We start from the raw sequence: 13,899 nt of genomic DNA on the forward strand, positions 1-13,899 counted from the left end.
ATCCCTGTGCTGGTGGTCCTTGGCCTGGTCCTCCGCTCCCCTGGCTGTCCCCGGCAGGCTCCATCTGCTCGCTGAGGGGGAAACGGCAGCTGCTCAGCCTGCCTGCTCTCCTCCTCCTCCTTCTCTCCTGCACCAGCTGTGAACCAGCCTCCCTCCCAACCGGACACACACAGCACCGTCGCACATCCTGCAGACCACATTAGAATATACTAGCTCTGATACTTTTCCCAAAATTCTAACTGAATTACTATATAAATATATAAAGTAAAAGTTCCTCACTGGTTCTTGACTTGGGCATATAGCTCTAGGAAAACACTTCAATTGGTATAGAACTTTTATATTCTTTTATCTCTGTCTCTTTATTTGGACAGTACACGTTGTAGATACTTACCTTTTATTTCCATTCTTACCTTTTATTTGCATTCATTTTTCCTAACCCTAATCCAGTGGTGTAGTCTAATCTGAAGCGGTAAGTATATTTTGACTCGATGTTAGCAAGATTAGCCTCACTGGTACAAAGCCATAGAACTAAAACACGTAACTATCTACATAAATAACTAAGTTTACTGCACTTACAATTTCAAATACTTTTGTATATTTCTAACGCTAAGTATTTTTGCTTAATGTTTATTATCATGCAAATTCTGTTCCAATCTGTTCCAGAAGGTAGCTAACTTTAACTTCAACTCAAAGGATTGTCCCTCACAGACCATGCAACCATTCACACGTGAATGCCTCACTCAGATTTCCTCACTGCTACGGTGAAGGAGAATTTTTCTGATGAACTATAGAGAATATCTAGACTCTATCTAGATTGTAAAGGACTGTTTACCTTTTTCTGCCTCCAGCAACAACCTTGGCAACAGTAAAGTCTTAAAGTAGGAGACCCTGTGTCAAGCCTACCCCCATTGGTTACTGTTGCTACGTCAGATAAGACTGGAGTTATTGGAGTTACATAGAGTTTCAAAGGCATGATAGACTGTTTATTGCTATTTAAAGCAATAAATCCTAAATCTCAGAAAGGAGCACACAAAAAGGTCTCTAATGTGCATTTGAGGACTATCTTCATACAACCCCAATTCTAATGAAGTTAGGACGTTGTGTAAAACATAAATAAAAACAGAGTATGATGATTTGCAAATCCTTTTCAACCTATATTCAATTGAATACACTACAAAGACAAGATATTTAACGTTCAAATGGATCAACTTTATTGTTTTTTGCAAATATTCACTCATTTTGAATTTGATGCCTGCAACACATTCCAAAGAAGTTAGGACAGGGGCATGTTTACCACTGTGTTACATCACCTTTCCTTTTAACAACACTCAATAAGCGTTTGGGAACTGAGGACACTAATTGTTGAAGCTTTGTAGGTGGAATTCTTTCCCATTCTTGCTTAATGTACAACCTCAGTTGCTCAACAGTCCGGGGTCTCCGTTGTCATATTTTGCTGACATTGGTTTCCTGAAGTGTTCCTGAGCCCATGTGGTAATATCAGTTACAGAATGATGTCAGTTTTTAATGCAGTGCTGCCTGAGGGATCGAAGGTCACGGGCATTCAGTGTTGGTTTTCTGCCTTGCCGCTTATTTGCAGAGATTTCTCCAGATTCTCTGAATCTTTTAATGATATTATGGACTGTAGATGATGAAATCCCTAAATTCCTTGCAATTGCACATTGAGAAACGTTCTTAAACTGTTGGACTATTTGCTCACACAGTTCTTCACAAACTAGTGAACCTCTCCCCATCCTTGCTTGTGAACGACTGAGCCTTTCAGGGATGCTCCCTTTATACCCAATCATGACACTCATCTATTTCCAATTAACCTGTTCATCTGTGGAATGTTCCAAACAGGTGTTTTTTGAGCATTCCTCAACTTTCCCAGTCTTTTGTTGCCCCTGTCCCAACTTCTTGGGAATGTATTGCAGCCATCAAATTCAAAATGAGTGAACATTGGCAAAAAAACAATAAAGTTTATCTGTTTGAACATTAAATATCTTGTCTTTGTAGTGTATTCAATTGAATATAAGTTGAAAAGGATTTGCAAATCATTATATTCTGTTTTTATTTATGTTTTACACAACATCCCAACTTCATTAGAAATCTAAGTTGGAAAGTTTAGCTGCAATGAACCATTTCATATTAAACAACTCTGAACGACTTTGTTTACATCTTTATATTTGAAGGTTTTTCCCCTTTAAAGGGAGGGGTTTTGCCAGGGTAAGACAAGGTAAGTTTGTCAGAAAACTCCAGAGAGTCAGCCTGTCAGAGTGTCATGATTGGCCCCTCCCAGTCCTGTCTACGTGCATCTGTTTACATGTCCATGTGCTTTCTTTGTTTTGATTCCCAGTCCAGCCCCCTTGTTTTCTGACTCCACCCCTGATTATTGCTATCTATGTCCTGTTATCCCTAGTTAGCCCTCGTGTATTTAAGCACTGTTTTTGCCCCTTGTTGTCATTGGTCTTCGTTTGATTGTGCTGGTTGTGCTGTAGGTTTGATATGTTGGATGTACTGTTTGAAGTGTGTTGTATTCTTGTGCTGTTTGTTTATTCCAGCCCCCGTTGTTTGTTTAACCTGTTTTCATTTTCGTTATGTCTATCCCTCCTGTTCTCCATATTGGCGGTCTGACCCTGGACTGTTTTAACCCTGATTATGGATTTGCCCTCAATAAATATCACTCTTCTCAGCACATGTCTCCGCCACCTCATCGCTCCTCATTACACAGAGTTTTGTTTCCATAGGAGTTCAGAATTACTTTCAATATTTAGCTGGCACTATTACACACAGTGATAATACCAGCTAGATACAAACATCACTATACCTTTTTAAGTAAATCTGTGCAAATTCTAGTGGTTTCCTTATGGGCATGTGGCATAAACCTGCAAGGACTACACTGCTGCCTCAATACCAGCCTTAACCTTATACTTACCTGGACCCTAAACTTAATCCTAATCCTTAACCTGGTCCCAAGGGCATCCCTGTACCAGTTTTGGGGGGGATTTATTTAAGTATATCATCATATGTAAGTCTACATAATTCTTTTGAGAAAACATAATATTTGTGGTGCCAAATATCACTGTGATCATGCAATTCTATCTCTCAGGTTATTAAACATAGGACCTTAATTACAGAACAAAATCACATTCTTCCAGGTGGCACTAACTGAGACTGTACTAATATAAACTTGTGCATCTGTTTAATATATTTCGGACCTGCAGCTTATCTAAGATAACATTCCCTGACTTTGGCACATTTTCTTGGTCTGTGTGTGTTAGTATTTAAGTCATAGATCTATGGTTAATACAAACTATAAAGAGACAGATCTACTATACGCCAACTTGACCAAATGGCCATTGTTGATCAATTCTCAACTTATTGCGACTCTCAAAGTTCATGATGGGCCATTAAAAAATTCCCCTGAGGTAGCATGCCCCAGACCCCCTTTAGTAAAAGCTTAGCTCCCTTGTCCATAGATCTCTATCTGAACCCTAACCCAAACCCTAACACATACCAGAATCAACTGACTTTCTCCAGGTACTGTGTTAACAATTTGAACATCTGTAGCTAATCAATAAGGGGCTACAGTGTTCTAGCTAAATAGAGTTAGACTCTTTAAACTTTCAAGTTGTTGTACATTTGCAAACATCATTGAAAAAAATTTCGTTTTTTTAAGAATCATCCATTAAAACCTTCCCTAGTAAACTAAAATAACTCATTTTGGTGCTTTAATTTTTAACAGTGATGGACTATAGTGGAATTAATGGGCTGATATCTTATGCTCTTAAAAATAAAGGTGCCAAAATGGGTTCTGTGCTGCACTCTTAGAAAAAAAAGTATGAAACTGTCACTGGGGTGGTTCCCTCAAGGCTACATCTCTTGCTTTTGGTCAGGGAACATAATTGTACCAAAATCCATTGAAGTTATATTTTCTGAGTTGTATTGACTCCACACACCCCGTTTTGTCTCCAGGCTTTTCATTTTGTTGTTCTGTTTTAGAACATTATATCATGAAAAGATACAAATATGTGCTTTTCCACTGGGAAAAAATGTATTTACAGTAGACAATTGGACCTTAAAACACTGTTGTACCTTTGACAGGAAATGTATTTTTCACAGTGTACTTGATCAGAGTTAAGAAGCTACTGCTTGTTCATGCTGTTTGTCTGTGGTCCATTTTCTATTATGTCAAACGTTCTAGTGCCTGACTGAATGAAAACTTCACCTTCAGATTTACTGAGTATTTTTATGAAAGAGAACTAGGTTATATATGTAAACTGATTTTAGGAGGAAATTAAACACTAATCATGACAGATATTATAGCTCTATGTAATATACAGTAATAAGTCACATATGCAGGGATGAACAACGACATGTTACACAGATATATTATTACTTTTTCTGGACAAAAAAGCATCATAAAGAATAAATTATTGTTTTTTGAAAGTAGGCCAAACAGTGCTGAAAGAGCACCTCAACGTCTCTGCACACATGAAAGAGTCGCGCGTCTGTCTTTTCCTGGGCAGTAATTAATCCTGCAGCCACAGTAAGAGCTGTTCTGTGGTTAAACCCAGTCTGCTCTGTCCTTTTCTTTTTCTATCTAAAACAATAAATCCCAGCCTTATCTTACAGAAACATGGCGCATCTTCCCCACACGAAAGAAAATGAGACGAGGAGAAGAGTAACAGCATCAATAAATCATTTTCACCCAACGTTGATCCCAGGGAGATTTCTGATAGATTAAATTAAAATGAAGCCCCTCCATCTCCCCATCTCCCACCTGATCACAGCAGCACATCATAAAACCTCAGGCACCTTCAGCTTTCAGCTCAGTAAACACCTCTGGAGCGAGGCTTCAACCTCCACTCTTCTGTGGGGGCTTCAGTTTTAACACCCAGGCTGTTTGTTTTCTCAGCTAACGCGGAGAGATTTGTCACTACGAGCAGTTGTTTTGTTTTCCACCCGTATTTAGCCAAAAACCCACCCACTGAGCTGCGATTGGCTGGGAGAGATATTACACAGATCAGCCTGGACTGTTTTAAAAGGGAAAATGCTCGATGCTACCAGTTTTTGTTTTTATTTTATTATTTTTTTAATACTGGAAAATATAAATACAATTACAGCCTATCGACCTGTAAACTAATATATATATATATATATATATATATATATATATATATATATATATATATAGCACAGCCATAAAAACGCCATTAAATAGTAAATCAATGTGCCTCAAAAAATTTAAGTTCCTGCAAATACAAGGTTTTTTCTCTGTTGTATCTACATAACTATGTACTGTTTTTTAACAGCATTCTACCAAACATTTGCTGACAGATTTTTCCCTCTACTGTACTTTAACAGAATTTTTCCACAGTGTACTAACCAATCGCATCGCAGTGGGCGCGGCTGTGCCGGAATACGGGTGTGGTGACAGGAAGCCTAATGCGCGCTGCTGCGCGGGAGCTGTCCAGTGCTGAAGTTTCATTCCGCCCGCGCGGAGCAGAAACCGAGAGCTGCACCCGAGCCGAAGAAGCTCGCGCAGGACGGCCGGAGTGTTTCCTCTGCCCGGGTGTCCGATCGCTGGCCCTGCAGGGATCTCTGGTCTCCGTCCAGCTCCTCTGCTCCGCGGTGGATGAAGAGAGGACGCGGTGCTGGACGCTCTAAACATGCCAAGGTCTTTCCTGGTGAAGAAGGTTAAGCTCGATGATTTCTCCTCCGCAGATTTGGAGAGCGCGTACGGCAGGTCCAGGAGCGATCTCAGCCTGCGGATCCACCAGAAAGGTAAACGGAAGTCTCTCGGGCTTGTTGGGGTGTTTCTGCGCTGTTTGTCTGGCAGCCTAAACACGCCTAGGGTCGAGAAAAGCAATAAAAGCGCAACACATGAACGTCCAAAGTTCTAACTCTTCTTAAAACCGCACGTAAACAGCGGAACACGAACCTATTTGAAGGGCTTAGACAGTCACGATGCTTCACGTCTTAACCACCTGCAAGTTGCTCTTAACGAATGAGTGCATGCTGATTTCTCTGCTCCGCCAAGAAAAGGCTTTAAGCTGCATGTCTTTGCTCGTCGGTTCATATTATACTCTGAAAATATATGCAGCCTACAAATAGCCATGCTTTCACTGTTAATTGTCTGTGAATATGCCTGTAATTGTTGCATGCACTTGTTGTGCATTGCTTCTTCAGTTTATTGGAGTGAACTGCAGACAAACAGGATGCGCTGCTATTATATCCCCAATCAGTGTTCATCTGGATCCAGCTGCTTTTCAGTGCTCACTGTAAGAATTCATGAATTAAAGTAACGCTGTATGTGTTACACTGTGGCTTTTCCTGTGTGCAGTTACTGTACACTAGGCTCCAAACGTCACTCACTGGTGCTCTGAAAGCTTTGCGATGTGCATTTTCTTACCCACATGCTCCAAGAGCTGTCCAGCACCCACACCTCATGCCACAACCAACCACTGACCGCTGGCTTTAAGGCTTCTCTGGTCTGCTTGTTTTTTTATCGGAATGGCCAGCAGACATGCAGCGCATACAGTCACTATCTGATCCAAATGTCAACGGTGCTCCAAATGTCTGGGAGTGAGCTTGTTCTTAACACATGGCTGATGCATGTCATGCCACTGCGGACTAACGAAGTAGGGAAAAAAAGTAACATTCAATGTGTTCATGGCAAAATCCTCCGAGTTTATTTGGTTCCAGCTGGATGTGTAAAAACACTGAAGATGTTAAATGAACACATACTCTATCTGTTCATTTTCACACTGCAGAGAGTCACTTTACTCAACAGTGAAGGTGTTCAACTAAAACTGTAGATGGTTTGACACTATGAGAGTCAAGCCCTCACTGTATGTGTTAAATAACCACTCCAAACTTTGTTAATTCAACACTGTAGAGGCTAAACCAGCACTCCTCATGTTATTACAACACTGTAGGTGGTAGTCCATTGCTGTAGAGGTTAATACAATACTGTAGGTGTAATCAATCACTGTAGGTGCTAATCCAACACTGTATGTGTTACTCCATCATTGTTTGTGTAACTTCAACATTGTAAATGTTAATTTGATACTGCATGTGTTATTTCCAGTGCTGCATGTGTGTTGATTCAACATTGAAGATTCCATGCTGTTGGTTCATTCAATCATGTAGGTTGATCCTACACTGTTCACTAAACATGTAAATCAGAACTGTATGTGTCAAAAAGACATCAATAGTAGATATTAATCTACACCTTTATATTGTAATTCAACACTGTAGGTATTGATTTAACAGTGTGTTATTTTAACGGTGTAACAGTGTAAAATTAGCAATCTAGAATTTAATCAAGCACTGTAGGTGTCTGTTCAACCTTGCAAAGTTTAATTCAGTAGATGCTAAAGCAAATGTAATGCAGCAATGCAGTTGTTAATCCAGCACCATAAACATGAATTCAGTACTGTCATGTGAATTCAGTACTGTGATCTAAATTCAGTACTATGATGTGAATTCAGTAGATAGATGTTTATTCAATGCTGCAAATGTTAATTCAGCACTGCAGGTGTTAAATCAGCATTGTGAATGTTAAATTCGCACTGTAGATGTTGATTCAGTACTGCAGATGTTAAATCAGTACTGCAACTATGAATCCTGCATTCTGTTTCATCACGCACTGCATATGTTAACCCAGGTGTAAATTCAGTGCTGTAGATGTTAATCCAGCACTGTAGGTTTTAATTCAGTACAGCAAACATTAACACAGCTATTTAGATGTTAATTCAACACTGCAGATGTTAATTCAGTAATGTAGATGTCAGTCCAGCACTGTGCATGTTAATTCAACACTTCAGATGTTTATTCCATATGGCAGTTGTTAATTTAGCATCGTAGATGTTAATTCAACACTGCATATGTTAATCCAGCACTGTATATGTGAATTCAGCATTTAAGATATTAACCCAGCACTGTAACTTCAGTACTGGAGATGTTAACCCAGCACTGTAGGCCTGAATTCAGTATAGCAAATGTTAACACAGCACTGCAGATGTTAATCCACCACTGCCAATGTTCATTCAACACTGCAGATGTTAATCCAGCACTGTGGGGGTTAAATTAACACTGCAGATGTTAATTCCATTCTGCAGATGTTAATCCAGCACTGAAGATGTTCATTCAGAACTGGTGGCTTTATTGTGCGCAATCTTATAGTCTCCAAAACTCACTGATACTCCAAATGTCTTTCATGTTCTTTCATGTTGTGTTGTGCCTACATGCCAGTCCACTCACTCATTCACTTATGCAGCAGCCGCATCTCAGGCCACCGCCGATCGCCGGAGTGGGAATAAAAGGTGTGAGCGAGGCTGCTGAGTCCATTAACCCCAATCGTTGCGTCTCCACGTTCCTCCTGCGAGGAATAACTGACTAAGAGGCCTTGTTCTTTCCGCACTTTTATTACAGGATACATTAGCGACTACATCACACCGACGACCTACGATGGCGACAGCGACGGCGCGGTCAAAGTGCCCTCTCCAGGGCCGCTCTACGACGGACTGCGCAGCGACTACTGCGCGCCCGACTCGGACAGTCAGCCGGACAGCCCGCAGTCGGCGCTCACCGGCGGCTACATCAACGGGGACGCAGCGGTGAGCGAGGGATACGCGGCGGACGCCTTCTTCATCACGGACGGCCGGTCCCGGCGGCGCGCGGCGGGGGGCGCGCGGGCCCCGCAGCGGCACGTGTGCGGCGAGTGCGGCAAGACGTACGCCACGTCGTCCAACCTGAGCCGTCACAAGCAGACGCACCGCAGCCTGGACAGCCAGCTGGCCAAGAAGTGCCCCACGTGCGGCAAGGCGTACGTGTCCATGCCGGCCATGGCCATGCACCTGCTCACGCACGACCTCAAGCACAAGTGCGACGTGTGCGGCAAGGCGTTCAGCCGCCCGTGGCTGCTGCAGGGCCACATGCGCTCGCACACGGGCGAGAAGCCGTTCGCGTGCGCGCACTGCGGCAAAGCCTTCGCCGACCGCTCCAACCTGCGCGCGCACATGCAGACGCACTCCGCCTTTAAGCACTTCAGGTGCAAGAGGTGCAGCAAGACGTTCGCGCTCAAGTCCTACCTGAACAAGCATTACGAGTCCGCGTGCTTCAAGGGCGCCTTCTCGGCGCTCGAGGCCTGAGGAGACTGAGGAGCGAGAGGAGGCCTGCTTCGGGCTGCACGTGACAGTGTTATTATTATTATTATTTTTATGGGAACTTCCAGCTCGAGCCGAGAGCAACAGCAGCACAAAGTTTTGTTTGCGTGCCTGAGGGGATTTATGACCCTCAGCATCTCCTCACAGCAACGTGTCCCCAGAAAGACGTCCTGAGGGTGCGCACCTCCCAACCCCCCCAAGCCCCCTGCGTGCGTGCGCGCGCACTCTGGATTTGGAAGACAGGATTGAGTGACACAGTGCTGATCAATGACTTCCAACTCTTCTTTGTTTCTTTTCTTATTACTGGATATTATCATACTGCTGCAAGTGACCCCTCCCCCTCCTCACAACTAGTCACAATTGAGGTAATTTTTAATTTATTTGTTTATTTATTTATTTATTTATTTATTTATTTATTTATTTATTGTTCACAGGCCATTACTTTCCTTTCATGAAAGGCAGATGTTTGTACATTTTTCTGTACGTTTTCTTTTCCCTTTTTCTCTTTTGTTTTTATCTTATTAACATGCCAAAGCGTTTGGATCCATGAGAATGATTTTCCACCTCTTTGGTTTTATATGCCTATGTAATGCATGCAAAAAAAGATGAAGAATCTATGCCAATAGCATAAAGCTTATCATTTTGCCAAAACTTAGATAGACAACAACAGGCAATATTTCTTGGGATTCTTGTGAGGATATATACAGCAATAATCACGTAATGCATGGTATTTTTTGAAAATAATGAACTATTACCTATAGCAGCTTTTTTCTAAAATCAGGTATGTTTTGATCTCCTAATAATCAAATGAAAAAAATAAATAAATAAAATAAAAACCACATCAGGGAAAACGCCAGTGTAGAGTTAGCCAAGTCGCCAAGACTTAAAAAGAAAAGTATAAACCACTTTTTCTTTCGCTCTGTTGTTATGCACTGCCTGCCTCTAATTTAAATGTAGTTTTAGGACGTAGGCTTGAAGTGCTGTAACTCTGCTCTAAGCAGTTCAGAATCATTTCTCCAAATCTCTGGAACTCCAGGCCTGGAAAAGTAAAGGCTCCCTCTGTAGTTCACCCGAAGGGATGAGGAAGATTGCCAGTAGCAAGGAAGACAAACGTCTGCACAGCTGGGCTGTAAACCACTTGCACTGCACTTCAGGCTCGGATTAATGCAAGATTCCTCTGTTTCTCCTGCCTGGGTGTCCCTCAGATTCCTGCTGAAAGCACTTCATTTTAGAGAGAAAGTAGCACAAAACCCTAGATTCAGGTAGAGATTACTGTACTAGACTGACCTTAGTTTTTGTATCATAAATGAGGAATATCTGAGAAGCTCAGTTTAAAGAGGTGATGTAGCCTAAATGTAAATACTCATTTGAAGAGAAGAACCTTTTTACAACTGTAGACGAGTCTGCTGACTCCTGATCAGGAGATTTCTGAATCAAATATAAAATGTCCTGCGGTTTTTGAGCCAGTCTTCAACTGATGTAAAAGCACAAGGCACCAGGCATTTTGTGGCACTTCATAATAAAGATGAAGTAAACAAACCCAGTCTGTTCCTTGTTTGTTCCTGATTATTGCCATTCCTCTGTGAAATTAGTCTATTAAATAGGCCAATTAATCTTGATGAATGAAAATCAATGCACTCACTCTGACAAAGCAAACAGCAGAATGATGGACTGCAGCACAAGCCTGAAACTGTACAGCACACAAAAGCAGTAGAGGAAGCTTTTAGCTTTACACCAGAAAGCTAGAGCATCATTCAGTCCAGTGTATGTTAGGTGACTTCAATTCCCAACAGTGCTTTATAAAGTGTTTTTGAAATAAGTTTGTGGTATGTACTGTATTACTGGTGTAATGTAATAATTCCCTGCTAGTGAACTGTCAGTAGATAGTATGTAGGTTTTAGTTTTGAGAGTCATACAAATGCTGTTAAATCATTTTTGTTCTGTAATCTTCAACACCATGTGACTTGCCTGATTTAGTCCTTTAAGTGTTTGGCAGAAATGCACAAGAAATACTTACAAAACCTTTGCTGGACTATATTAGGTACAGAACTCTGAACTCTAAGATATCTGCTGAAGAAAGGGTCAAGTGTTAACAGAGTTTCCACAAATGTGGTGAATGATCAGTAATGCTGCTGCTGCCTCAGATTGAATTTCTCTATCACCCACTCAGCTCCCTCAGAACAGCAAAAAAAAAAACCTAGACCCTCTCTTAGGTTAATCTAGCTTGTGCAAACGAGGCCACCGGTGTCATCAATTTGTGGGGAATCATTATCTGAGTGTTCGGAGAGTGTGCACTCGAGTCTCCAGAGCGGCGGGTAATTGCGCTGGCAGGGTGGAATCAGCAGGAGCCATTATTTAACAGCAGACAGCTGCGAGAGGGGCTGCACACGTTGATCTGTTTGCTTTTACATCCCTGTCGCTCCACTTTAGGATCATGGGGTCCTGACAGCAGCTCTAGGGCTCAGCACAAACCTTACTCGTGCTCAGAGACTGGCAGAGCAGCCACATTCTGCAATGCGCATCACAGGTGATCAGAACACCAGTGAGAAATTATTACTAGAAAAGCACTTGTTGACAGAAGAAAAGTTAGAGTCAGGATTCTGGCAACGATCTGAGAAACTAGCTTCAAATCTGAAGAACTACTTCAGAGCTCCTGAGGAACAAATTCAGAGTCGAAGAACTAGCCTCAGATCTGAAGAACTTGTTTCACATCTGAGGAACTAATTCAGAGCTATGGAATGAGCTTCAGATCTGAGGAGGTAATTCAGAGCTAATGAAGTGGATGAACTAACTTCAGCTCTGAATGACCTTAAGATCTGAGGAGCAAAGATCGGATCTGTGGAACTTGCACAGATCTGAGAAGTTAGCTTCAATCTAAGGAAATGATTCAGATCTGATGAGCCAGCTTCAATTCTGAAGATCTAGTTTAGATCTGAGTAAGCAGCTTCAGAGCTGAAGAACTAATTCAGAGCTGAGGGACTAGCTTCAGATTTGAGGAACTAATTTCAATGTGAAGAACTAGTTACAGATTTGAGGAAACTAGATTCATGTCTCAAAGTACTTCCGAGCTGACAAACTACTTCAGATCCAAAGAACTTATTTAGACCTGATGAATTAATTCAGAGCTGTTGAATGAGCTTCAGACCTGAGGAACTAGCTCCAGTATTTAGGCAATCTGTTTTTCTATGCTATCTCATGTATTTGATTATATTCATCTCTTTATACCCTTAAAGCATTTCTGTAGTGTTCTTTAAAGGGTTACAGAGTTTCCAGAACATTTTAGCTTTTTTACCTGTATGTTTTAATTTTTACTGTACTCCCTTGCTGAACTCTTGGGTTCTTGGCATAAAAACCATCCACATTATTTTGATTTGAATGAACACACACACACACACACACACACACACACACACACACACATACACACACACATATATGTATATATATATATATATATATATATATATATATATATATATATATATATATGTGTGTGTGTGTGTGTGTGTGTGTGTGTAACAGTTCTCAATCCAGGTCAAGTTTACTTTGAGATCTAATTCTATTTAATCTTTATACTGTTCTGTGTGTGCCAAACTCAATATTTAATCTAGATCTGTCAGAATCAATTGAAGAAATGCATAAGTGTGTTATGAACAGTTAACTGTGTTAACTCATACTGCTTCTGGTTTAGTGTAAAGATGGTAAACACCAGCTGTTCTTTTAATACCTCTATAATGGTCATTGTTTACCTCTCAGACTGAGTGTGGACGTTATACCTCATGGTGTAAGAGGAGGTTCCACAGAGAGATATCTGCAGGCTAAGTTCACTCAGCCAAGCTTCAGTATAGCTAGCAGCCACGGGGCATGAGCGAGCGAGGGTTTTTTTTAGCTGGTGAGCAGTCGCTTCAGAGAGTGTTACCGCTTATCAGAGCAGACATCCTGAAAAGCGCTGCCTTTGGACATAAACTATTCACTGCCTGACTGGGAGGGAATACATGTAGAATCATGGCCTCATGGCTGAGTAAGAGTCTAACACAACTGCACACCTCAGGCTAGGACTGTTGGGATTAGAAGACCACAACATGTGACCTGCATGTTCTTGCCATTGGTTAACTAGAAATGCCTCTCAGTGGTGGTCAGTGAAATATGTTACCAGGTACACTCTCAAAAATAAAGGAATCCAAAGGGTTTGTTGTAATAAAATCATAGAAAAAGCACTTTTGTTTGCCTAAAAACCTTGTAATGGTAAGTTCTTTTGATAACCATTTTGGTAAATGAGACCTGTGGGTGTCAAGAGCCTTTTTGAAGTTGAACCCTTTTTTACAGTAGCCATAAAATAAAGATTTCCACTGGTTTTGGAAGTCGTTTAGCTTTTGAGTCACTCAACATTTCACACACAAGGAGTCAACAGTGTCCTAGTAAATGCGATAACAGAGTACAAATTATTTGATTATGTTATTTAAAAATATCTGAGTCCATTTCCATTCCACTGGTACTGATACTAGCACCCTAGGCCACTGGGGGAACTGCAGGAATAGGCCACAGAGTCTTCCACATATTGTAAAAGTTCTAGAAAAAAACTTATACTAATTGGTATAAAATCTTTACAATATGTATGTTCTTTAAACTTTATAAGGCTCTACACACTTGCACATTTCAGTTTTGTAAAAGGCCTTTCATGAAACCAAAAGGGCTTCTTCTGTGGCATCACACCAGGGAACCATCCTGA

At 41.2% G+C, this 13,899-nt stretch overlaps 2 protein-coding genes across 3 annotated transcripts in view; both read left to right on the forward strand.

The window, feature by feature from the left end:
• Window positions 1-221, forward strand: part of mroh1 (maestro heat-like repeat family member 1) — a 79,949-nt gene extending 79,728 nt beyond the window's left edge. Inside the window, exon 43 of the mRNA XM_037536743.1 lies at window positions 58-221. Within this exon, the coding sequence (XP_037392640.1) occupies window positions 58-203 (146 nt within the window). The 3' untranslated portion in view covers window positions 204-221. The remainder of the gene's footprint in view (window positions 1-57) is intronic.
• Window positions 222-2,088: 1,867 nt separating this feature from the next.
• On the forward strand, window positions 2,089-10,710 carry scrt1b (scratch family zinc finger 1b). 2 transcript variants are annotated; one of them, XM_037536573.1, is made up of 3 exons: window positions 2,089-2,233; window positions 5,365-5,784; window positions 8,437-10,710. In XM_037536573.1, the coding sequence occupies exons 2-3, from the start codon at window positions 5,670-5,672 to the stop codon at window positions 9,153-9,155; spliced, it is 834 nt and encodes a 277-aa protein (XP_037392470.1). In that variant the 5' UTR covers window positions 2,089-2,233; window positions 5,365-5,669; the 3' UTR covers window positions 9,156-10,710. The 2 variants fall into 2 exon arrangements, with proteins under 2 accessions (XP_037392470.1, XP_017568573.1); XM_017713084.2 differs by lacking the exon at window positions 2,089-2,233 and having other exon boundaries at window positions 5,232-5,784.
• Window positions 10,711-13,899: the final 3,189 nt, after the last annotated feature.

This window comes from Pygocentrus nattereri, chromosome 3 (assembly GCF_015220715.1).
Source record: "Pygocentrus nattereri isolate fPygNat1 chromosome 3, fPygNat1.pri, whole genome shotgun sequence".
NCBI lineage: Eukaryota > Metazoa > Chordata > Actinopteri > Characiformes > Serrasalmidae > Pygocentrus > Pygocentrus nattereri.